This window comes from Copadichromis virginalis, linkage group LG19, assembly GCF_057382275.1.
Source record: "Copadichromis virginalis isolate Kocher_CV1m ecotype Utaka linkage group LG19, C_Virginalis_male_GT1.1, whole genome shotgun sequence".
In the NCBI taxonomy this organism is placed as follows: Eukaryota; Metazoa; Chordata; class Actinopteri; order Cichliformes; family Cichlidae; genus Copadichromis; species Copadichromis virginalis.
The window spans coordinates 7,470,456-7,496,277 of record NC_140636.1 but is presented as its reverse complement, the minus strand read 5'-3'; the positions used below and the strand labels follow the sequence as shown (position 1 = coordinate 7,496,277).

The window sequence follows — 25,822 nt, the reverse complement described above, 5'->3', positions numbered from 1 at the left end:
CAACAGGAGAAGTTCTTGGCAGTTTGAAGCTTTTAAAAAGATGATATTGGAGAAGAAATTCTTTCTGCCCTTCAGTTTGGGAAGGGTTATAAGGAGACTTCTAAACAGTTTAAAGTCCAGCGTTCTGAAGTGAAAAAGATTCTAAAAGAATAAATTAAGCCCATAAAGAAATGTCAACAACCCACAATGAACTGAACCAATGTTTAGTGTTATGCCACACACTGTCTGTAATAATAATGGTATAAATGTTTACATGCACTGTAGCCGGGCTCTCTCAAAGGATAAAAAGCTAACATGCAAGGAGCAGCTAGGCAGAAACTGAATTCACCACTGACATGCTGTCATCCTTAAAACCTTGATTAAATATTGTTGAACACGCCAATATATTGGTAAGGCGATTTCTTAGTATTGCCAAATAATTTTAATTGTTCTGCTGATAACTGAAAAATAAATAAGGAAGGAGAGACAAAAAAAAAAAAAGACCGTTCAACCATGTTAAGAGGGTTGCCATTGGATAGTTTGTCCACCAGACTGCAGTATGCTCGGATCAGCTGGTTGCCGTTTCCCAACAGGGAAGTTGCAGTTGGGCAGAGCAAGTAATCCAAGACTTCTCGTGTCAATAAAACAAAACTATTTTTAAATTTCATTTTCATACAATCTTGGTAAGGACTCAAATGATTACACCTAACAATTTTTAGGGAAATCCATTCATATTTTGTGTGTCTAGAAGATAAAGCTTTATTGGCCAATATATATTGCCTATTTTAAAAAAATCACCAAATATTGGTCTGAAAAATACTACATCAGTCAGGCTCTACAACCATCATGCCATCACCATGACATAAAATTGCAATATTATGTGGAAATGCAGTCTGTGCCCCAAGTGAAACTGAGTGCAGCTATTCTGTGCCCTGACAAACATCCACAGCTGGAAACTGAGCATATTTCCAGCCCAAGACAAGAGACCTGCTGACTTGTGGTTAGCAGGCATTTTTTGAAAGGTCAGAGAAACTGAGTACTTGAATGTGTGACAGGACCAGTGAAACCCGCATTACAGCCTGCTCTTTGGATCCTGCTATCAAACCCCAATTGTCCAAATAGGCTAAGATGTGACCACTCCTCACATTGAGCTGACAGTTCGTTAATACATTTGGTCAAAGTACACAGAGTGAAACAGTGGATGGAAATCAGTGTGAACGGCTGATGTCAAACTGAATGTTACAACCTGAGACACCAAAAGTGTTTTTGTGGGGGTGTGCCTATCAGACTGTGATAGGAAAGTGCATCACCTTTTGGGGCTGACAACCTGAACAGAACTTGGGCCAAAGACATCTGACCTCAATATGGAGAGGCACCAGTGGGTTGTCTGGGGAACCAGTGATCCAAACATAGATGGGCAATGCCTGCACCATGAGCTCTGTCACTAAGCCTGATTAATGTGTCTAAATGAAATGTGGAAAATCTTGGATGGAAGAGCTGTGGGGGCACCTGTGTTTAGATTGTGAGACAGGGCCAAACAAACTGTCAGTAATGGATCTATAGGTGGTGGTTAACTAAATCAGCTTTTTCCAGATCCTGTCTATAGCCAGACACAGTGAAATGAGTAGATTTCGGATTGATACATGCAGTGGTTAGGCCTGAGAAGAAGAAAAAAAAAAAAAGAAGTTTTTTTTTTACCGTCATCAGAAAACCTCACAAAACATAAATGGCTTCTCAGCTGTCAGAGGAGAGCTTCTTAGTTATACGGTGAAACAGAGGAAACAGGTGTTTTGTTTTGGCTAGCCAGCGCAGCAGGACTGGCAGCATACTGGTCTGACGACTCTAAAACTGGGTCAAAGGACTCTGAGAAGAGGATTGTGCCGTGTAAGAGCAGCACCTCCCAGGACTTTCTCTACTAACGTGACCCGAGTGAAAGAGCTCATGACAAAATGCATGCCCTTGGGTCTTAGTCAAAAATCTCCTCACATGGAAAAGCCAGCTTGCCAAATGAAGTGTTCGTGGTGAGGTGAGGAGCATAAGGATTGAGGAATAACTGTGGTGACAGGGGTATATACGCAGACGGGGTCTAACATATAGCACTGCAGGTCATTTGACTTAAAGCTGTGAACAAAGCCGTTGTGAGGCAAGTGTCCTAGTTGAGCACACATGATAATTGTAACCCATATTTGAGTATGGCTTAACTAGAATACACCAGAATAAAAGAATCATTAATCTAAGCAGCACACTTCATTTGTAATGAATAAACCATAGGTGCAGCAGTTAAGGAGTTAACTGTTCTGGTTTAGACACGTGCTACTCTAGGCCAATGAGCTGCTGAAACGTGGTACAGGCTCCACCTGCCGCCCCTGCCTAGGAGGACACAGATTTTTCTTTTCTCTCTTCCGCTCGCGAACTTTCCATGAGCAAGCTAGTGAGGAAACGAGACACAGCGATTTACTGAGACGAGGTATGAAAAAGAGTAATATAGACGGAGAGCTAGCACTCGCCGTTTACGAAAGATTGTTTTACTGTATGTATATTGCTAAGATGAGTAATTAGCTGGTTCTTTTTACATTGCTTAGTCGAGAAAGGTCGGGAGTTAGAGACGACGCCATTTCATCGGTCGTGCGCCATCTCGCGCTGCTCCGTCTTTCTAATTCTGAGATCGGTGAGCAAAGTGTTTTACTTGTTCATTATTTATCTGTGTTTCATGAATGCCTTGCAAGTAAAATGTTCCAGTGTTTAATGATAATTGTTTAGGAATGTTCTGTAGGAAACTTTGTTCAATTTACTGAAACCCAGCAGTTGAAGTGAATGTGTGAATTGTGATTTTATGAGGAACTTAATATGTCCCATGACACTGTCGTTGACAGGTCAGGTTTTTTTTTTCTTTTGTTTGGTTTTGTTTTTTTTGTTTCTTTGGTTTGTATCTTCCTGGTGCATTCCAACGGATCCTGAAATTGATGGCGAGCCAACCCCGTTGAAGGACCAAATGACTTTGTTCTGTCCTGCACATCAGAGTGTGGTAGGCCAGATGCAACAAAACAGAGACACACCACGCCATTTTGTACTCGTAGTCCCCCTTTTTCACACACATCCCCCTGGACTCACGGGCGGGTTGTTTTAAGGACACGTTTTACGGACTCTGTACATTCCATGAATGTGGACAAAAGTGAGTGTGAGCGGTCGGAAATAACCCTCCAGCTGATTAACTGTTGCTATTTGTAAACGAAGTCTGTGAAAATGCACATAAGTGTTAACATTTATATGCTGATGATTGACATTGTGGTTCATTGTTAGATGTGAACTGTACCTCTAGAAAGGGTGCACCCAGGTAAGATTTTTTTTTGTTTTGTTTTGTTTTGTTTTCATCGAGTGATCACTGTGATTTTGCCAAAAGGTATTATTGAGAGAGTACCGGTACTGAAAGGGAATAATTTCATTTGTAAGTGTTTTGTGTGTTTGTCATAATGTCCTGTTATTTCTAATTGAAAAGAAAAATACAATTCCGGCTATTTTTTCAAAACTCGCGGTTGTCTGAGTCTCATTCAGTTCGCCTCTCCTGTACGTAGCCGAACCTACTGGTCCAAATCTTTGAGCTCTTTGGTGTCAAAATTGGGTGACATACTCTTGTTTTGATCTGGGAGTATTTGAGACACGCGCATAAGTGTTACATAATCAATGCGATGTGCTGTACAAGTAAATAGACTAAAGAGAATACTCAGTCATGTAATGGTACAAAGCAAAGTTGAACTAACTTACATAGATAATAGGATGGGTTTTGATTATCGATTTATCGATTAAAATCAATTCTAGCTTGGATAACATGATATCGGTTCATTAAAATCCTGAATCGATTTTTAAATATAAATTTATTTTGCCCAAAATGCCAGAATCTCAGGTTAAACCTCACAAAATTTCAACAACCACCAAACAGCTAAAACAGTAAATGAGAGCAGGAGCACGGGTTCTGCACAAAGACGTAAACGCAAAGAGCGGACCCGCCGACGCATCAGAATCAGTGAGATGTCGCCTTTCTCACCCGACGGCACGAACACGGTCGGGGCTGAAAGCCGACAGCTCACCGATTCTGGTGTTTCGCGCTTTGTGTTTATGTCCTTTTTGCGCTAGATTCTGAAGCTGCAGGTTTTATCTCTGACTGAACCCGCAGCAAAATGATCCAAACTACGCTTCACATAGACATCGTCATGAATTCCCTCCTACTTACTGTTTTGCTTCCACCAAGATAAAAATCACACTTCCTGCACAGCTCTCCCTCTCTCAGGAATAGTTTCCCATCTAAAAATCTGTTTTCTGCATTATTTGCTTGCTTATCACCCACTGCCGTTGTTTACAGCGCTGTCGGCCGCTGTTTCTTTTTTCCTTTTACTTACTTCGGAAAAGAAAACCTAATTTCTGCTGTTCAGTATGCTACTGAACAAATTAAAACTTTTTAAAATTATGCAAAATTGCAAAACCCTTAGCTGTGTCTCTAATAAAACGAATCGAATCGATTCGGGACCTTGTGAATCGGAATTGAAACGATTCTAGAAATCAGTGACGATACTCAGCCCTAATAGATAACCTTTCAATCTTCACTAGTCACCATCTACAGCACGCATGAAGAACTGTAATAACTTTCAGAATTTAATTTAAAAAAAGCTAAATTAAATTCAATGCTTTATTCTGAGCTCCAGGAAGACTTTTATGAGACTTACTGCCAGACATCAGGTAGATGCCGTTGGGATCCACGGCCAGGCTGGTCACTGCATCCAGATGAGCCACCATGGCATGAATCACTTTACCTGCATAGAGGACACAAGGCACACCTAAGCACTTCCAGAAGGACTCGTTTTTCTCAAGTCAAAATAATTCTGAGTCACTCTGTACACAGTGTCTGTGAAGTGGGAGCTGTGAAACCTGATCTCACCAATCAGGCTCACCATCTTTGGAGTGATGGACACAGCTGGGGAGTAGCTGCAGACTGACCTGACTTGTTATCAAAGAATTTGATGTGTCGATCTTCATGAGCAGTGATGGTTACTGGAAGCGTGGGATGACTCACCACCTTATTTATATGATTTGACCCCGACAGAGCTGAGGAGGGAGAGAAAGGGATAACACTGTTTACTGTCCTCAAAAACCCATCACACACCTCATATCTGTTCATGGTTGTTTGTGCTCTTACTGCCATCTCCCTGTCCTTTGAGCACAAGTGCTTGCTGGGAAGTTTCCAGGTCATACACAACCACGTCTCCGCTATTAAAGGATGCCACCATGTGAGCAGGGTCACAACCATTGAAGTCCACTGATGTGGGGATCCCATGCTCTGTTGACAGATGTAAACATCAGCAAGTCTGTTCAAACTCCCTCCTGCAAAGAAGCGCACCCTTTTTCTTCTTCTTACCATGGTTTGTATTGAAAGTGCTAATGCAGGGGTTTTTCTCTGTTGGGTTCCACAGCTTCACTGTTCCGTCGGCCGAGCAGGACAGGAGGCGGTTTTTGATACCGCTGTATGCCAATCCCCACACAGCGTCCGTGTGTCCTAACCAGGAACCTGCCAGGACGCTTGGATCTGATTGGAAGAGAGATAAGAAATGAGAGGGGCCTTCTGTTTTTATAACTGTACATTCATCTAACTGACAAATATTCCCAATTGAAAGAGAAAACTTTAACAAAGGGAAGACATTTTTGGTGTCTTTGTAAGGTTTTGTGAAATAAAATGTTCCCGAAAAATTGTATTTTTCCCCAAGTAAAGACATCTTTTTAAAATCCAGCATTTTGTTCAGAAAGTAAAGACATGAGGAAAGCAGCCTTAATAGGAGCAGACCTAAAAGAAAAACATTCAAACTTGGGAACCGAAAAGAATAAAACAAAAAAAGAAAAAGAAATTTTTTGGGGATAGCAGAGCCATGTGAGGTAATCTAAGAAATCTATATTTTTGAAAAAACAAGGAGATCATTATGAAAGGAGACAACCGGTTTACTTGTTTTTCTTTTGGCTGTTACCATAACAAGTCGCCACAGTGGATCATCTCCCCATTATTAGTATACCCTTCTGCTACACCAGCCCTCTGCATGTCCACACTCAGCATGAATCTTCTCTGTGGTCCCATTTCCTCCTGCCTAGCAGCTTCATTTTCAACGTCTTTTGTCCAATATATCCGCTGCCTCTCCTCTGTGCATGCCCAAACATCTCAGCCTTGTCGCTCTAACTTTTCATATCTGCCCAACCTGAGCCGTCTCTGCCATCTTCAGCTTGGCCTCTCCTCTTTTTGTTAGCGCCACTCGAAACTATAGCAGGGCTCACTACTACTTAAACCTTTTCCCTTTCACTTAGTGAAATAGTGTGTACCATAAGTGTCGTAGGGATCAACATTTGAGCTGGGGATGTTCCACCACTGGATGGTTGCGTCAAGACCACCACTAAAACACTGTTCACCACTGGAGGTCATCGCCAATGACAACACTGGTCCACTGAAGACAGAAAAGAGCATCATCACCAGAGGTTTGATAAAATACATATATTTACGGATGATGTCAAGTGCAAACACGTAACCTCGACAGTCATTTAATCCTGCTGGTTACTGAGATCTCTCACTTACACTCACAAAGAGTGTGAGTGAGATCAACATCTAGCAAGTTTAGACATGAGCAGTGAAAAGACCTTTATAACTATAATATACCAAAAATGTTCTATAAATCTAGTTTGTCCAAACATGATACTGATAGTTTTTAGTTTGTTAAAGACATTTTCTGATATTTTAATCAAATTCTTTTTTTTTAAAAAATATTTAAAAAAAAAAAAACAACTTTTCAGACATATTTTAATACAGTTTTTATTTTGATTTAGTGTTTTATTTGCATTTTAGTTATTTTTAATTCTACTATTATCTGGCAATTTGGTCCATTAAATTTTCCAGATTTTTTTAAACACTTTTCTGTTACTTTATAACAATTTTTTCCTGGTGTTTGACTTACATTTTCTCAGACATATTTCCTGCTGCTGAGATTATTCTCATGCTGTAGCTACAGGGTGCCTGTCAGTCTTAATCACTACTAATGCTCATTTATTCATAGCTGCTGCCACTAAAAAGCATCATTTCTGTCTTCCTGCCAACAGCAGTTCACCACAGGTCTGAAATTACCTTTAAAAAAAAACAAAAAAAAAAACAAAAACAACTCACTTTTTTTAAATATTACTTGTGTCACTTAAAACGTGAAGAAATCTGATGTAACTTGAAAAAGTTAAAAACACCATGGAACCTCAACCATCAAGTCAAATAGAGCCTTAGACACACTGTGTGTGTTTGGATACATACACATGGGCTCTGAATGTGTAGATCGGTTCCACATCGAAAGAGGCACTTCTGGAAAAAACAAACAACAACAACAGTGAAATAAACAAGCAGATTGTTACTTCATCATCAAACAGACTCTTCTTCAACTCTGTTACAGGCAGCAGTGACTGTTTTTCACTGTACGACAGTAAGTCCTGAGGGGTATTATTTAAAGGGATTATTTGTAAGACACTGACACATCAGAAGCTTGTGGTGTGAGTTTGATCAGAATAGTGCCATGGAAACGCAGTGATGAGGAGAAAATGAGATGCTAATACTGAAAGGATCTGCCAGGTTTGTAAGGAGAGGATTTTCCTCTGAAGCAGAGTGAATAAAAGCTTTTCTATGTGATGAGGAAATACTGTCCATGCTGAGCGTTCTTTTCTCAACCGACTGAACTTTTTCTTCTTTCTTTTTTTAAAATTTAGGATACCCTTTAGAAAATGATTTTTGCTTTGATCACAGCTTTGCAATGTTGCCAGTATTTCAACCAGCTCTGAGGTCTCCACTGCAAATGGTTTCCAGAAGCAACCGTTGCAACAAGTTAATCACTGGAAATTCTTTCTTCAATACAAGACCATCACTTAGGTTGTGTTAATGTAATGCTGGTATAGAGCAAACAGCCTTATTTAACTATTGCAGTAATCCCAGTCATGGCAAGAACTGTTCAGCTAAGAGAAACAAGCATAATCATGCTGTAACTAGAGAAGGTCCCATTGGGATCACAGCAGCAAAGACTAAGGTGTTCGGGTGCTGGCTATTTAAGTAAAGGCAATGTCTTATTTTACATAAACAAAGTCATCCAGGTCATTGTAGTCTAAGGAGCTTGAAAAGAAAAGAGTCTGGACTTCTTTAGGTTTCTTTGAAAACGTTTCACCTCTCATCCGAGAAGCTTCTTCAGTTCAGAACTGAAGAAGCTTTTCTTTCCAAGCTCCTCAGACTATATATTTTGGTGTAATTTATGCCAGAGTCTTTTGATTATTCTGGTAGTTCTGCTTGGAGGTTTATGTGTACATCTGGTGTTACTCTACTTTTTGGCAGGGACAGTCTTGGTGAGGTTCCACAGTTTAAGGGTGTGATCCTCGGACACGGTGACCAGGCAGGGCTCAACGGGGTGAAAGTCCAGTGCTCGGACACCATCGAAGTGGCTCCTTAGCGTGTACTTGGGGTTCCATGTCTTCCTGAACGAAGACTCCTTACTGGACGGCAGCTGAGGAAAAGAAGATGTCAATGTTAGGGCAATTTCTAAAGAATGTTTGAGTTTTAAACTGCAGCTTAGTTTTTTTTTTTCTTACATCATAGCCATAGTCTGTTTCATCGTTGGTGACTGTGAGGTCGGCAAGGTCACCCAGTCCCAGCACGCTCTCCAACACATCATCTGACCCCCCAAGTAAGAAGGACTTCCCCCCGCCAGTAGGAAATGGTAGAGGCTCCGCTGAAGAGTGAGAGGCTTTAATAAACACACTGTACCTCTCTATTACAAGATTATATTCATTAGCTGTTGTCATAATGATTTTACAGCCACACAATTCATTAATTGGAAAAATAATCATCAATAATTTACAATTTGCATTTGTTTATTTAAGGTGAATATCATTCAACAGACAGAGCAAAGGACACAGCCTTCATATATTTACAATCAGTGGGATTCATGTACATCTCTTACCCCACTCTGTCCCGTCTCCGGAGCTCCGAGCCTCACCCGCCCCTTCTCCATCCTCAGCCGTCACCAAGAAGTCAAACTCCTTTAGAGCCTCCTCTGTGTCGGCATCATCCTCTGACGCTAAGCCCTCGTTTCCCACCTGAAATAGCAGGAGAGGAAAGAGAGAAAAAAAACAAAAAACAAAACACAAGTTAAGAATTAAGGAAGAGGTGTTGAAGGACGGCAGAGTAAAGGAAGGAGGTACAGGGGAAAAGAACAACAGTGGTGATTTAAAAGGGGCTGCCTGCTCTCTGTTTACCTTGGTCTTATGTTTCTTGGCTCTGTGATGTTTGTCAGTGGTGATGTCATCCATCAGGTCCCCCTCCTCATCATCGTCTTCATCGCTGTCTTCTGTGTTTTCCAGAAAGTTAAAAGTCTCCAGAACATCACCTGGACTCCTGGATATAAACACCAATGTTGTTACACTTAAGTTGTCTGCTGGGTTGTGTTTGTGCTTGCACTGTCAGTGTGGTGGGAGATGTCACACTGGGGAGACTTGGCTCCTTTTCATGTGAAAGCGATATTAGGTTAGGTTTGGGTTCGGGCCCACTATCTTAGGCAAAGGCTAGGTCATGGTTATAATAACTTAAGGCAAATGTTAGATTCAGATGTAGCTAGAATAATATAAACACTGACCCACTGACCAGCATGAGAGGAAGGGGATGTGGTGCTGCTCATGTTGAGATGGTAAACACAACAGTGGACAGTGAGAATCCATGTTTTACAGTGGGGCATGAAACAAAATCAAGCCTTGAGAGCAAAGAAATGAAGCTTGATGCTGAATTAACTTATTATAGATAGGCAAGTAAGCAGTTTGTTACAAAGGAACTACCAATTTGTGTTTGTTTTGCTGTTTTATGTTTTTTGTTACTGGAGCGGTTTTCACAAAAGCTGAAATCAGTAAAGTACTGGCTAGTACTGCATGTGAACAGCTGTGCGTGTGTCTGTACCTTTTGTCCTTGCGGCGCTCGGTCCCATTGATCAGGTGCTGCAGGTTCTTGTTCTCCACAGATCCATTCTGCTCTGAGCCCGACAGGCCAAGCAGAGAGCGAACCCTCTGAGTACGAACGTCCAGGATGGTGTCTGTGTATCCGACTTCCTGTAGGTACCTGACCGCCAAACAAACACGTGCACACTGTAAACTACACATCATTTGGTCAAATACTGATTTTTGTTAACAAATTAATTCAAAAAATTATTTCAGCATTTTGCTTCCACTGCAAATACAAGTGCTCAAATGTTCTTACTGTCTGAGCAGCTGTCTTCCTTGTTTCCAGGTGAGCTGACTGTTGGCATGAACAGCAGAGACCTCTGAATCTTTGGTGTCTAAGGACAAAAACAGAAACAGTGATTTATACAGCACTGCCTGCTGGACACAAAACAGAGATGGCTTTCATCAGTTGTATTTAAAGCTGTGAGTTAGTTCAAGTCTAAGAAGAAAGGTCAGGAGTCCATCAATCAATCCATCTTCTTGTGCTTATCCAATTCCAATTAACAATTAACATTTTAAAGAACTGCGTATGATGAGGGATTTACATCACAGTGTTTAATGCTCATGTGTTTCCAGTTTATTACAAAACCCCACTAACTGCATGTCTTTAAACTGTGGGAAGAAGCCCGAGTACCCAGCGAGAACCCATGCAGATACAGCATGAAAACTCCAAACACAAAGACCCTGGCCAGGTGACTGATTTGAACGCAGGAGTTTCTTGCTGTGAGGCGACAGTGCTAATCGTTGCACCACCATGCTGCCCAGGGGCTAAGAACCTACATCTTTTATATGCAGTCTACAAAAGGCCACACTGAATATAAAGCATGTGTACAATGAGAGATTAGTGGAGGGGAGTATGACATCATACCTGATTCAAAACTTGGCATCTTCATTTCTCCTTGGTTTAGCTCTGTTCCATATTTTAACTTGTGGTATTTTGCTCTGAAAATGGAAAAAAGAGAAACTAATCATCAACCAATCAATTGACATGGTTAAAAATTAAAATTAACATAACATATTTTTAATGCATATTTTCTGTCACCCCCAAAACAGTGAAAAAAGCTCAAAGTGTGTGGTCTAAGAGAAGGGAAACAGATTTCCACCATAGCAAAAGTGAAAATGTAAATGGCTTAAACAGATGAAACTAAAAGAAGGCTTTGGCAGATTCTTTATCAGTGAAACAGAAAGAATCTGAAGTATACAAATAATCTATTACATCACTAGTGCACAAAAGCAACACAAGAATCACAGAACGAAGCAGTAATTTAACAGCAGTCTGAAGCAGAACTATAGAAAGCTAATTAACTTTGTATTCAAACAAATTAAACATATCCCTTTAATACACTAGTCCAGGTTATTTGGTATATTAACTTCTGTGCTCTATATTTCAGAGTACCTGTGCTGCTTGGAAAATAAGCAAGTGGCAGACACTGAGACGACACACCCAAAGACAAACTTCTAATCCATCACAACATAACCCTGACAAGCTATCCAAGCATGCCAATGACTGTGAATGAATTAGCCTTCTGCAAACTGAAGTGAAAGACTCAGCACAGTGAAATAAAAGTATTTGCTCCTTTCTTGACTTCTTTGTTGGTTTTTTTTTTGCATGTTTGTCACAAGTTTCAGATTGTTGAACAAATTTTGATATTAGACAGCCCTCGTACAAAAAACAAAACACCGTTTTAGATGATGATTTTACTGAAAAAGTTATCCAAACCTACCGGGCCCTATGTGGAAAAATGAATACCGTATTTTCCGCACTATAAGGCGCACTTAACATCCTTTAATTTTCTCAAAAATCGGCAGTGCGTCTTATAATCTGGTGCGCCTTATCTATGAATTCTGGCTGTGTTTACTGACTGTAGCAATGGGAATTGCATTTACCTGTGTGTTCCACCCGGAGTCTCTGCTTCTCACCTTCCGGTGTTACACTCTCAAGACTCCGGGCGGAACACACAGGTAAATGCAATTCCCATTGCTACACTGACCTCGAGCGGATTTTATGTGGTACACGGCGCTCAAAAATCTGTCAAAAAATGTTTTAGTAGGACTTTGCTAAGCTACGAAGCTGCACCGCTTGATGAATTGTCTGAGCGTTATGGCTACCGTAGTCAGGAGCCTTGCGGCTCATAGTAATCTGGGTCCAAAACTCCGTCCATGTCAGGTCCCAAACAAACACTGTGTAAATTCTTTCATCTTTAATAAAATGATCAGTGTTGCTGCTTTACCAGGTGTATCAATTAAGTTAAACATCCAGGCATCCATGAAAACAGAATTTATTAAATTAAACGGAGTTAGAAGTTAGCAGGAAGTTAGTAGATAGTTAGCTCGTTGGTTTTGCTAGTTACCTTAACATGGTATATCATGTTCTGACTGAGAGATTTCTGGAAAAAAATAAAACGTACAGCTCTGCTATCACTTCCAACATGAATGTAGAGAGAAAGCTACACAATAGTGATGTTTGTAGGATTACTGAAGTTGGGCTAGATGGTATATAATGCTGTGCTAGTGATCGCTAGCGACACCGCTATGTTAGCATACCAAAGCATAAAACTGAACCTGGAGAATGAACGCTAACCTTTTTCCACTTTTTTTGACAAATGCAATCGTCTGGAAAAGTGCTGTAAACGGACCAAACTTCAGTAGGAGAGAACAACTGAGATAGTCCAGCCACAATATGAGGTTAGTCATTAATGTAAGATAAGATAACCTTTATTAGTCTCACACGTGGGAAATTTGTTACAGCAGAAAGTGGACAGTGCAAAGTTACATAGCAAAAATTAGAAAAACACTGGAATAACATATACTGTTGTTCCAGCGTTTATAGAGCAGCTACCAGAGAATTCAACATTAATGAATTAATGGTATGGAAGTGGAGGAAGCAAGCGGAATGAGTTGAGTAAAGTTAGACTTTTCTGACTGATTTGTTTAGTTAAATGCGCTTTATAATGCGGTGCGCCTTATGTATGAACACAGACCCGTTTGTCGACAGTGCGCCTTATGGTCCCATAAATACGGTAGTCCTCTAACAACGGGTTGGGCGCCAGTTTAGCTCAGTCAGATGAGCAGGCGACCATATGCCGCATGGCTGAAAGTGGCCGGCCCAGGTTCAAGTCCGACCTGTTCCCCTTTGCCACATGTCTTTCCCTCTCTCTTTCCCTCCACTTTCCTGTCGATGTTTGCTGTTTCTATCCAATAAAGCCAGTTAAAAGGCAAAAAATTATATATTTAAAAAAGAAAAAACCCTAATAATTGGTTGTGCAACCCTTAGCAGCAAAAACTGGCAATGGATCCTTCCCACTGTGGAGGAATTTTGGTCCACTATTTTTTAGCAGAGTTGTTTAAATTCAGTCACATTGGAGGGTTTTCTAGCATGAATGACTTATTTAGCAAATCAGATTTAAATCCGGAGTAGTCCGCTCAAAAACTTTGATTTTATTTATGGGTTTGTTTGTTTTCTTGTTTTTATAAAGTCATTCAGAGGTGGGCTTGCGTGTGTGTTTTTGGATCATCGCATAAGCCAAGTGGGATGAATTGATGGCTGGAAACCAGGATTTTCTGGTACAGAGCACTTTTCATGATTCTGAAGCAGTAAAGCAGCCTCAGACAATCACACTACCATGTTTGACTGTTGATGATTTATGACATGCTGCGTGAGTTTTACAGCAGATGTAACAGGACACAAACCTTCAAAAAAGTTCAAATTTTGTTTCATCAGTCCACAGAGTATTTTCCCAAAAGTCTTGAGAATCATCAAGATGCTTTTCGCACATGTGAGACGAGCCTTTGTGTTCTTTTTGGCCAGCAGTGGTTTTCTCCTTGGAACTCTTCTATGGGTGCAATTTTTACCCAGTCTCTTTTTTATTACTGAAACCTGGACACTGATTTTAACTGTGGCAAGTAAGACCTGGAGTTGTTCTGGGTTCTTTAGCAGCTTCCTGCAGGAGTGTTGTTGCCCTCTTGGAGCCTGGATGTGGCTAGTGAAATCAAACGCAGATTTCCAAAAAATGCGGTTAATCTCTGTTACTTTATGATTTAACAAGGGAGGCAAATACTTTTTCAAACAGGTCAACTTTGTGACAAAACTGTATATTGTACATACTTGGATTATCTTTGTCTGGTATAACAATTTGTTTGATCTTCTGAAACATTTAAGTTTGACAAACGAGGAAAAAAAACTCACTAAGAAATAAAAAAGGCAGCAAATATTTTTTCATGGCACTGAAAATAAGGAAATTAAAGATCTAACGGGATTTTTTTTTAAAGATCAGCAGTGATCTAAAGTTATAGTTGGTAGCCTTCAGTGTGAAGTCCAGTTTAACCCCTACGGATCACCAACAATTCAACTGAATTTTATTTACACAGCACCAGTTAACAACAACACAATTCACCTCAAGACATGTTATATTGTAAGGTAAAGAGACCCTCTAATATATTATGAAGATTCTGTGTCTTACCTTTCCTGCTTTAATGCATATTCTAACATTTTTATTCTTCTAACCAGGTCATGCTTCAGGTTTTCCTGGCCCTTCCTCTCCCCCTGCAAGAAGGCTATCCTCGCCTGGAGAAACATACAAACAAAGCATTAATGAGGAGTTCAGTTTACAGTATAATTATTCATTTAAAATGTTTAAAAACCTTTAATTACAGGATGAAACATGTCAGTACGTAATAAAAATCTCTTCTTTAATGGAATTTCAGTGATGATTCATAATCTGACCATAAACCCGCACTGTACTGCAAATTTACCCACATATTAGAATATTTCTTTTGTTTTGCGTGGAAACTCAAAGACAAGAAAGAAAGATGATGATCAATTGGAATTACTAGACTCTGGACTCTTTTTGACCAGTGAAGTCCTCTCACCTGTCAGAAAGCAATGCTTCCTGTCTCACTAACCACACCTGTCTGTCAGTCAGTCCAGCAGCTGCTCTTGAAACCCAACACTAATAGGTCCCAAGAGCCATTTATACACAGTGTTCTCTGCCAGCGTGCCCATATTGACATGGCCTGGTAACAGGAAAACCAAAGGTCCTCCCCCAGATTGAAAGAGACAGCCAGAGTGGGAAGGAGAGAGTGGTCAGGGGTAAACTGGGATGTGAGAAAGAAGATTACATAACAAACCACACTATTTCAGCCTCGCTATGATTGGCCAGCTCTATGACTGACAGCCACAGCTCCACGGCAACCCCCGAGATCACTCTGACATACCAGAATATGTGCGTGAGAGTGTGTTAGATGGTATAAGCTGTGAATGCATGCACGCAGCGTTACAAGAACGGCACAGTGTGCTTCTTCTGTTCCTGGTGAACTCTGAAATAGGAGAAGTGTGTCGCTGCCTTCTGCTTAATTTATGCTAGTACATTTATTTCCATTTACATATGTATTTGCCTGTAGGGAACTACCAAAAGGGGTTTTTCAGTCCCGGCAAACTTGTTCCCATGCAGTCCTCTGAAAATCCCAAACTATAATGTTGGAAAAAGCGACAGCAGAGTTCACCCTGACTGGATGAAATGAGGAAAAAGAAACCCTAAAGATCATAAAACACGGTATGAAAAGTGCAGACACTGGTTATGGTGGACACTTTTCATTGTTTTTAACGCTCAGTTTCACTTCAGCTTTTGGCATGTTAAAGAGCATAAGACAGACTGCTTGTATCATCCATTTTCACTCTTCAGGACTACTTGTCAACTAGTGATGGGATTTCTGGCTCTTTTCAGAGAACCGGCTCTTTCGGCTGCCAACCGGCTCTTCAGGTTGTTTTGTTGCTTTAATTAATTTATTATTAACAACAATATAAAATTATGCACAAAAGGAATTACTAATGTAAAAACAAAAAAAACAAACAAAAAAAACCACGTTTAAAAAAAAAAAAAAAATACGGTGGCCTAGGGCTGTTCGATATAACGATATATATCGGATGACGATATAAAAACGTCTATCGTTTCATTTTACGCTATCGTTTGTTTCGTGGTGTCGCAAAATAAACTGTTTACAGCAATATTTTTTCACCGTTTTGATGGTCACTGTAGTGGCTATATTCATTTCTTAAAGTTCTCTCTTTCTCTTATATTCAATATAACCACACTACGGACGGACAAGCGCCTGTCTTTATGCGTTGTCGTTAGCAACAACGACGGTAACACCATCGCGTGTCCACTTGTTTATGTTCCACATAAACCTTTCACAATAAAGCTCAAGATCCTGTTGAGACTTTTCAAAATAAACTGAATCACGTGAAAGAGCAGATTATTTACAGATGAGAAGTAAAAAAGAGCCGCCAGGTGCTAAAAAATAAACCTTAGACTCAAACGTTAGAACAGGCTTTTCCCCGCAGCACGCTGTGTAATAAATACAAAGAAAACGGCGGCCGTTACAACTTATGTCTAAAAATGTATCGTTTCATGTATCTGTTAAAACACTCAACTCCAGGTACATGACGCGCAGCTGGAAACACTTCCCGCAAGTCGAGCTGCCTGAGATTCACAGAATTTACAGAAAATGTTACATTTTTGTGATTTATATCGTTATCGGGACGATAAAATTCTTATATCGGGATATGAGATTTTGGTCATATCGCACAGCCCTGCGATGGCCCCTACAGACAAAGCACGTACAAACTCCAAAAGCCACGTACAAATTCCAAAACACATTTCTAGCATTAACTGAACTTCCAAAACAGAGCTACCTAGTTCACTTAAATTACACAATTGAAAGCATATGTGTATTGTTTTTGTATTTATACACAAGCACTCATATATATTCAAATAATTTTTAAAAAAAAGTTAATTTACGTGGTCGTTGGTACTTCCTGGCTTGTGTAGCCACTAGGTAACAAAAGCTCAACACTGCTCCTAGCATCCTGGAGCACTTCTGTTGTGTTTTGGACGTGCTTCGGGGTTTGCACGTGTTTTGGAGTTCGTACGTGCTTTGTCTCTAGGGCCCAACGCAAATATACTTTTATTTATTCACTCCACATTTTATGTGGAGTGAATAAATAAATCATATAATACAAAAAACAACTATTTACATTTCAACTTTTAGCTATTTAAATTCTCAGCTTTTTCCTTTTAAACAAATTTAAAGTGAAACAACACAAAACACTGCAAACCCCAACCCTATAAAATATCAATTAAAATATGAAAACAAAAAGAAGATGCACATTCTCTATTCTATATAACAGGTATAAATATATTGTGACACAACCCTAATACATATTCAATAGGAAATTAAGAACTTGCAGTTAAATTCAGGGTTTCCCTTAACTTTCAGAGGTTGCATGAGTGATATGATAGATGTATGTCCATCTCTCAGCAAAGCTACTTCATGGCTACAAGTAGGGGTTTGTAGCCATAGCTACATTAGCCATACTTCTTATCCTGAACTTAACAATCATGTTGGTTCTCTTTATTGTCTGTCTGTCAACACCTGTTTGTATCTGATGTGGATCTCTGCTGTGCTATGATGTGGAACATTATGCTAGTAGTGAGTCTACACAGAGACAGGCTTTGATTTAGTTTTTTTCAAAACAGTTTACATTATCTTGATAAGCATGTTGTCACTGAATAATGGAACAACGATGCAAAGATTGCTTTCTACACGTTTAAGCCCGTTGAACAGGTTTTTCTTTAAAAAGGCTTATTTTGTTTTTAGACACAAAGGCTCTGACTGCACTTGAAAAAAACAAGTTTAACCATCTTTCACTTCACCTTGGTTCACTTTTTGCTGTGCTACCGCTTCTTTGCTGTCTGTCATTTTGTTTATGGGTCAGAGAGACAAAATTTCAAGCCAAAACACCGCCAAAAGAAAACTCTGCAGGAGTGTTTTGTCTAATTTAAGTGCCTCGAGTCCTGCACTTGATTTATAATTGGGGAGATACAACAACACTGGGCTCGCATTTGAGCTCCACAGACCACATGTTTGGACAGTGAGTGTCAGCACTTGGCATGTGTAAATATAATTGCTCTTATTTTCTTTTTTAAGGCAGACTGTCACAGTGTGTTCACTGCACAGCTTCACATATACACTATATGTTAATTAGGTGGTTTTTCAAAGGAAGGTGGAAATTGTTATCACCATGGCCTCATCCGGGCAGAATGCAAAGAAAACAGCCATCAATTAGTTGCCATATATCTGAGTTTATTTCAGTGTAATTGGTGATAATTTAAAGGAAGACACATGTGGACTGCTAAACTCTGAAAGAGTAAACAAGGTTCGACTGTAAGTCACTAACTTAAGAATAAAGTTTTAAATTTAGAAGAACAAATCAAACTCACCTCAGCTGCCACCGAATGTGGGAGTGAAAAGAGGGAGCTTAAAGTGAGTTCAGTCCTTATATTATGTGTGCCACGTGAGTTCAATTAAGGGACAAACTCCAGAGTCAATCAGTGGTGAGAAAGCAAAAGAGGTAAGTCTGGTGAGGCGAGGGAGAGTGAGAAAAATGGTAAATAGAATAAGAATCTTTACAACACTATACAAGATTGAACCACTCTTTCTTAATCTTTGATTTCAGGTGTTTTTAATCCATTGCCACAGGTGTATAAAAGCCCCTAGTCATGCAGTCTGCTTTTAAAAATATTCAGGAAAGAATGTAATTCTAAAGAGCTTATCAAATTTGCATGCCATCACTACAACAAATCAGTTTGTGAAACATCTAGTAGGGAAGAAATTTCACAATCATCTGTAAGTGGCAACATACAAGCTGCAAACATTTAGAAACTACAGCAACTCAGCCAAGAAGGTGTGACAGCACAGGCACACAGAGCATAAAATTAATCAGAGCTCTGATGACTCACTAACTGCAGAGTTCTAAACTTCCTCTGTCATTAACATCAGCACAAAATCTGTGTGCCCAGAGCTTTATAGCATGGCTTTCCATAGCAGAGCAGCTCCTGTATATAAATATGCATTGTGTAGGTGCCCCTTTTGTCCGTATGGTGTAGCAATGACTGCTGGAAGGTTAAGGTTAAGATAAAAGCGAATCCAGGTTTATGAAATTGAGATGTAATGTTTAAATGTGAAAACACACACACACACACACACACACACCCCCCCAGTCTGGGTTAGAATCATGTCTACGTAAGCACAATGTATCAATAGACAAATTATTACTGCTATGTTTGCTGCTGCAACCGTAAGCTGATTAGGCAGAAATTTTTAACCACTTTCATAAGCCAAACTGTTCTATTGGATATCTAAAACATTTTTAAAAATTAAAAATCAGAACAACAATGCTGGAAGGAAAGTATATATAAAAACTGACCAGTCTACTAATTTCATATTGTACCATTTTTGTGCAATTACCCTTGCCATATTTGTAAAAGGTACTGGTTTAACTTCTTATACTCATAATTAATGCTATATACACTTAACCAAATAGCAAATTCAATATTTTATCAAATCCAGCAATTGTTCCTTGCTGGAACAGAACTGGATAAGACTTTGATTCTGATTTTTTTTTTCTTTTGTTGAAACGTCCACAGTCATAGTTGTAGGTAGGATTACCCTCACACTGCTTGTATTTTTACAGAGAGACTTCAGACTAATTAGAAAATATCCTGCAGTTTGTCTTTGTTGTTGATCACATTAATCTGAGAAAGGCTGCTCCTCAAGGCCAGTTCACTGGATGTGTACAGGTCACAAAACCCCTTCCAACCAGTGCACCTGGTGTGCATGAATCAAACGCTCCTTAGAGACCAAGGTGAAGTCAGAGTACTGGGGTGATGATGACAAAGGTGTGTGCGTGTGTGTGAAATGAGCTCATTGACCCAGATTTGCCACACTGACAGATAAGACTGGTCTGAACATGGGGGTTGGGGGCATCGGTGCAATTCTTCTGAACAACTGTATGACTGAGAGACACAGATTTGTACTTGTTTCCTTTGTGAGAACACTTACTGACAACCTGTCTTTAAGACTTTTAAGCAGAACCCAAAAAGATCTCAACCTTTTAAAGTTGTGGAGAATGACCAAAACATCCACAGGATCCAGAAATATCCTCACTGAATGTTTTGAGAAACAAGAACAGGTCAAAGACCAGAGGAACTCTTCAATCCTGCCTCTTCTAACATAAATGATAACTTAACTAAAAATTATATTACAGTTTAAAAAAAAAAAAAGTCACAGATCGTTCAATCATGTTTATGACTGACAGGTATTTGGATCTCAGTCTGTGTGTGTGTGTGTGTGCGCATGTGTCAGTTATTTCGGGCTTGTCTACTTTTAGTGTCCAGCTGGGATCAGGCTGTCAGAGCAGGTCCCAGTAGGCCAGGCTGCTACAGCCCTGTCCTCTATATCAAAACATGGAGTTACCATTGCCCTGCCCCAACTACTGCTACTCTCTCTCTCCAGGTAAAGAAGACGACCTTTGACCTGATCGTGATCAAAACTCATGGGTTTAGTAACGTCTTGTGAGCAAAGATCAGATTGAGTTCTACAAAGTCGCAGAACCACAGAACAAAGGCAGCAAACAGCTCACATATTAGGGCTGCCACAAACGATTATTTTGATAGTCGACTGGTCACCGATTATTTTTGCGAATAGTCGACTAATCAGATCATGCATCCATTGGACGTAAAACGTACAGCTTATTGCACCAGCAGCATCTGCTCTTATATAACTATCATTAGCTTACAGCTTGAAGTGTTTAAGGTATGTGCTAACTAAAAATAAAGACAAGATGAGAGTTTATTAAATTTTAATGACATTTGCAGATTGTTTCGGTGAAGTTTAATAAACTCCTTGCTATCTAAAATATAACAGGACACCGGAGTATATTCTCGAGCATCTCACACTTCTGATAATCTGTTGTCTGCTTGACGTTTATTAGGCTGTGTAAAAACTATAACTTTAATCTCAGCCAAACCGATTTACTCAGGAATAAATAAAATACTAAAAAAAAAAAAAAAAAAGCCAAACAATACCATTTTTAAGTTATCTAGGTGACTTATATTACATGTTTAACCTGAGTAGCGAAAGACAGCGGTGGGCTTGAAAACGATTTGCCGGGAGTCCGGTGTTCTCACCGGCTCTAGTGAGCCTTGAACCCCGGCTTGCTATCGAGCTGGTGAGACGTCTGTTACCCACATAAAACATCGGAGCGCTTTTGAAAATATGTGGTGTCTTGATAAACTGAGCAGATGTTTGAAGTTTACACGGCTACATTCTCGCCTGAAAATATGTTAAATGTTTATTTTGTGACCTAGAAAGAATAATATGAGTAATATTAAAACTAACTAGCTGCTGCCATTGTTGACAACTGAGCAGGGCCGCGCTACGAATTCTGGGACACAGCTTCTTCTCCATGGCAGCTGGCATCCTTGTACATGCAGTGCTGCCATCTTCTGTTTCAGTCCGTTATTACACTACTTATTCCTGCGTCTTTTGGGATCTTACAAAGCTTCAAACGACGCGTCGACTATTAAATTAGTCTTCGACGATTTTAATAGTCGACTAATCGTGGCAGCCCTATCACATATGTCAGTTTGTTTTACACAACAGCGTTCTTTGTAGGCTTATTTGAATTATTAGGAACAGGTTATCTATATAAAGACAAACTCCAAACTTGCTTTGCCACATATCTTCACATTTGGAGGTTCTGGTATGCAGATCCCTGTGGGGCTTGAGCAGAACAGAATGCAAAAAGGGAAGTGCAAAAGGGAAGCTGCGGAAGGACAAAATTATGCTGCATCTGCAGGTAGATCGCAATCTATCAATTCTGTCCAGTTTATGCAGGAAAACAGGACATAAATTGGACTATGGGTTGTCATGATACTAAAATTTCAAGCTCCATACTGACATCCAGGAAAAAATCTCATACTCAATACTACTTTTAAAAGTAAACAAACAAACAAACAAAGACGGTATTTTATGCTGTTGTTTCTGTCTAGGTGCTGGTTAACTTTTTCACTTTCAATCTGGGTTTTAACACTTAACATAACACTTTGTTTCATCACACCCAAACATTACAATATTATCCCAATACATTGCTAATAATTTGCGATTTTTAGCTTTTTTTTCACCCCCAAATACACACCAAGTTACAAAAATCAAGAGGCGCTTGACTGGCTGACATGCCACGAGACTGTGTCATCAGTCATCACTGTGTGAAGAAGAAAGAAGAAAAAAAATAAATAAAAATCACACAACACTTGCGACACAAGCGACGCAGCGAGCACAAAAACGGCCTTAGCTATTCGTGAGGGCAGCACTGTGGCTGTGTGTCATCTGGAGGAGGCGAAGACAGCACTGTCAGTATCAATATTGCTGCAAATGAGCATATAAGATCATGAGCAATTTTTAGTGTCAATAGTATTTGAGTATCTTTTTCTTTTTGACGACCCTAGATCACATCACTGAACCTGAGAAGACGTCAGAGACACACTTGCTGAATCCATGTCACCAAAACGCAAGTGATTACCACAAAGAAACAACACCAACAGGTTTTTGTTCTCACACTAACAATGTACACTATGAAGTACATTATGAATTTGAATAAATAACACAGAGAAAACAGGAAGTCCTTCCATTTTAACAGTCACAGCCACTAAACTGAAACATTTGTTTGTTGCCAACAAATCTGAAGCAGAGTGAAGATTTCGGCAAATTAGACCAATAATGGATTAAAAAGCCTGTGTGTGGATTGAGACAGGATTTTAGAACACAGTTAGACACTTATGTTACTGTATAGCTTGAATTGAGACTTGTCTAACATCAAACTGGATCAGAGTTCTGACATCCACAAGTGAAACTCTGTCTGCCAGGGAGCATTTTATCTTGATGCACTGATCCAGTATTTGGATCGCGAATGGGTCAAATCCTGACTCAAAAACCTGGATCACATATTGGTGACCTGGGCTGGCCCATTTAACTTAGTTGTCTATATGTAGGCATTTCACACCTGTGATGCTGACATTTACGGCTGCAACGATTCATCGAATAATTCGATTTAAAAGAAACTCTTGGCATAAATTCTTTGCTTTGATGTTTCGTTTTAATGCACATCTCAGTAGGCGCCGATGTGTTAAATGATGTAAATGTGAGGGTTTCATCCACATTTGCTGCTAAAACAGACCTGAAATACAAACGTATTCAGGAGCAGTGTGTGAGTAAGAAGTCTGACGTCATTAAGCCCACAGAGCCCTAGATTTAAACAAAACCACCAATAACAACAGCAGCAGGAGAGAGATGGTGAAATCAGGTAGCATGGAAGAAAATGTGTTTCTAACATCCAAAAACAGCAGCGCTGTTCCTGAAATCACCATTAAAATTTTTACTGGGAAAAAGCTAGTGAGTCTTTTATCAAACCACCTGATGAGAAAACTCTGACGTGAAGAAAAACAAACTTTGTAGCTGCTCCATCGAAACTTCGTTGTTTCACACAGAGAAACATCTGCAATAAGCCCCCAGAAGTTGCATTGATATGCAGATGAACAGTTAACATACAATGTGCTCTGTGAGCTATGTAAACTAACTGGATATCTTGTTTTGACAATCACCAAGCTCAAATGAAAGGACAGAAAACAAAGCACAGAAAAATGTCAAATAAACCAGGACCACAAATTTTAAATATTCTGTCTTTTTTACTTGTCTGTTCAAAAGGGTTGTGCATCCTGTAGTTCATCCTAGGGGTGCAACGATATTCGTATCGATATTGAACCGTTCGATACAGTGCTTTCGGTTCGGTACGCATATGTATCGAACAATACAACATTTGTAATTTATTTTATCAACTTTCCTTCCGACGATGCTGTCTGTGTTGAGCGCTCAGTGAATCTGCGTTCGACTACTCCGCCTAGGCTGCACTGTCGAGCGCAGATCCACTGAGCGCTCAACACAGACAGCATAGTCAGAAGGAAGAGCGCAGGGCAAGCTAGCAAGACACATGGACCTCCCCCACCCTCATTCAGATCTGGCGTTTGGAATTATTTTGGTTTTCATGTCACGTATGACCCTGAAGGTAAGCGAGTCATGGACTAAAGTAAAACAGTATGTTGGATGTGCCATGCAATGCTCAATTACATGGGTGGGAGCTAGTGTGTTAGCGCAGTTAGCTCGTTAACGTGTTGGCTGTCTAGCCCCACACACGGGGCGATCGGCGGTAGCTCGTTAACGGAGATTTGCCGTGTTGTGGCGTTAAGGTCATTTCAACGAGATTAACCTGAAAGCACTAGTGGGAACACAACGAATATGACTGCACATTTACGCCGACATCATCCTAGTGCAAAGACCAAAACAACAAGCATGCTACTAACTTTAGCCGAGTCATTTAGACAGCTGTTAGCACATGATTCTCCTTATGCTGCTGAGAATATAGCCCAGAAGAAGCGGATAGTATAGCTTTTATTTTGGAAAGAGACATTTCTCTGTAATAAACTCTCTTTTCCAAAGATGAGTGATTCCTCAATCAGATACAGGGCTTGCAATATCGCTAGCCCGACGTCCTGGAGCTAGCGATTTTTTTCAGTCGGGCTACCAAAATCTATCTCTTCCCTGCCCGTCGGGCTTTTGTAGGAAGGAAAAATATATGTCAATGCTTTTGCATTCTTTCAGAAATGTAGCTGGGTAATTATGTCATTGGCATCTGTGAGCCACTGTCAATATGTGACATATTGAAATTGCGTTTGAATTTGCGCTTGTTTTTTTGCTTTCACTTTGCAATCGTGCGAACTGTGTATAGAGAGCGACAGCACTGATCTGTGAGTGATGATAATTTGCGCACCAATTCCTCTGACATCGTCTTATTAATCGTTAGCTTACTATGCAAACATGACAAGTGAAATCTCCCACAGCAAGCTTAAACATGTGAGAGGTTGATTGCGCAGAGAATCGCTGAGCTTATGTGAGTGCGTGTGTAAAAGCAGCAGGATATATATTTTAGTTCTGCTGAGCCAAATAAGACAGGTCAGGGTGAAGAAGTGACAGCCAAAGAAAAGCTTACCACAAAACGGAGAAGTTATGACAAATCAGACTATAAGGCAAAAAGAAAGTGCAGCTTTATGGTTTCATGGACAAAATAATTTCTGTGGCTGCAATATGACGAACTATATAACCAGGGCTGCACATAAGTGGTCCGCAGGTGCGCATTCGCTGTCAAAATAAAAAACACGCACAAGGGTTAGGGTTAAATTTAAAAACTGTACTTTTGAGTTAAAATATAAATTTATAATTTTAATAAATGAAAAATTAAAAAGGCATGAACATTTTTTTTGTATCGAAAAAAATATCGAACCGTGACACCAAAGTATCGAACCGAACCGTGAATTTTGTGTATCGTTGCACCCCTAGTTCATCCCTACACGGGCTTGGATGAGAGAATAAGAAAATTAAAAAACAACAACAAAAAATGTGGCTAAAATCTAATCTTCTTACAAGTAACTTCAAAACAACCACATCTAATCATACAAATTCATACGAACAGGGAGAAACTATGAATGAAATCTCAGCCATTTGGGCTGAGCTCTGATTTTGCTGTGGGAGGCATTCCGTTGGTATGTTTTGGGACCATGCAAGCCTCACTCCAAATCAAGACAAGACATCTTTGAGGATCAAAAATGTCTGAAGATGTTCTGGTGATGTTCACATGTGAGGCTAACACCTTACTGAGACACTTTACCGCTTGTTCCTTTACATTTGTCTCCTGTCTACACCATTTCATTCTTTTCACTGTGAGTTCATAGACTGTGGGTTATACTAACTCACATTCATTCATTGACAGTTTGTATTAATAAACCAGCGTCCAATAATTCCTCACTGGCCCCTTCTCCTGCACGCCAAGTTCACACCTCCACTTATTTGTTCCGCTCAAGCT

At 39.9% G+C, this 25,822-nt stretch overlaps 1 protein-coding gene and 1 long non-coding RNA gene across 2 annotated transcripts in view; one reads left to right on the top strand and one right to left on the bottom strand.

Moving 5' to 3' along the window:
* Nucleotides 1–25,822, bottom strand: part of strn3 (striatin, calmodulin binding protein 3) — a 53,118-nt gene that overhangs the window by 23,954 nt on the left and 3,342 nt on the right. Inside the window, exons 2-15 of the mRNA XM_085440846.1 lie at nucleotides 14,472–14,575; nucleotides 10,880–10,953; nucleotides 10,268–10,346; nucleotides 9,971–10,129; nucleotides 9,280–9,418; nucleotides 8,985–9,120; nucleotides 8,614–8,753; nucleotides 8,350–8,528; nucleotides 7,301–7,348; nucleotides 6,334–6,455; nucleotides 5,387–5,554; nucleotides 5,168–5,308; nucleotides 4,969–5,076; nucleotides 4,698–4,784 (exon numbers count right to left, since the gene is read on the bottom strand). Of these exons, the coding sequence (XP_085296972.1) occupies nucleotides 4,698–4,784; nucleotides 4,969–5,076; nucleotides 5,168–5,308; nucleotides 5,387–5,554; nucleotides 6,334–6,455; nucleotides 7,301–7,348; nucleotides 8,350–8,528; nucleotides 8,614–8,753; nucleotides 8,985–9,120; nucleotides 9,280–9,418; nucleotides 9,971–10,129; nucleotides 10,268–10,346; nucleotides 10,880–10,953; nucleotides 14,472–14,575 (1,684 nt within the window). The remainder of the gene's footprint in view (nucleotides 1–4,697; nucleotides 4,785–4,968; nucleotides 5,077–5,167; nucleotides 5,309–5,386; nucleotides 5,555–6,333; nucleotides 6,456–7,300; nucleotides 7,349–8,349; nucleotides 8,529–8,613; nucleotides 8,754–8,984; nucleotides 9,121–9,279; nucleotides 9,419–9,970; nucleotides 10,130–10,267; nucleotides 10,347–10,879; nucleotides 10,954–14,471; nucleotides 14,576–25,822) is intronic.
* LOC146685486 (uncharacterized) lies at nucleotides 11,911–14,581 on the top strand. Its single transcript, XR_014916653.1, has 3 exons — nucleotides 11,911–11,973; nucleotides 12,634–12,696; nucleotides 14,519–14,581. It is a non-coding gene; the product is annotated as an uncharacterized LOC146685486 (long non-coding RNA).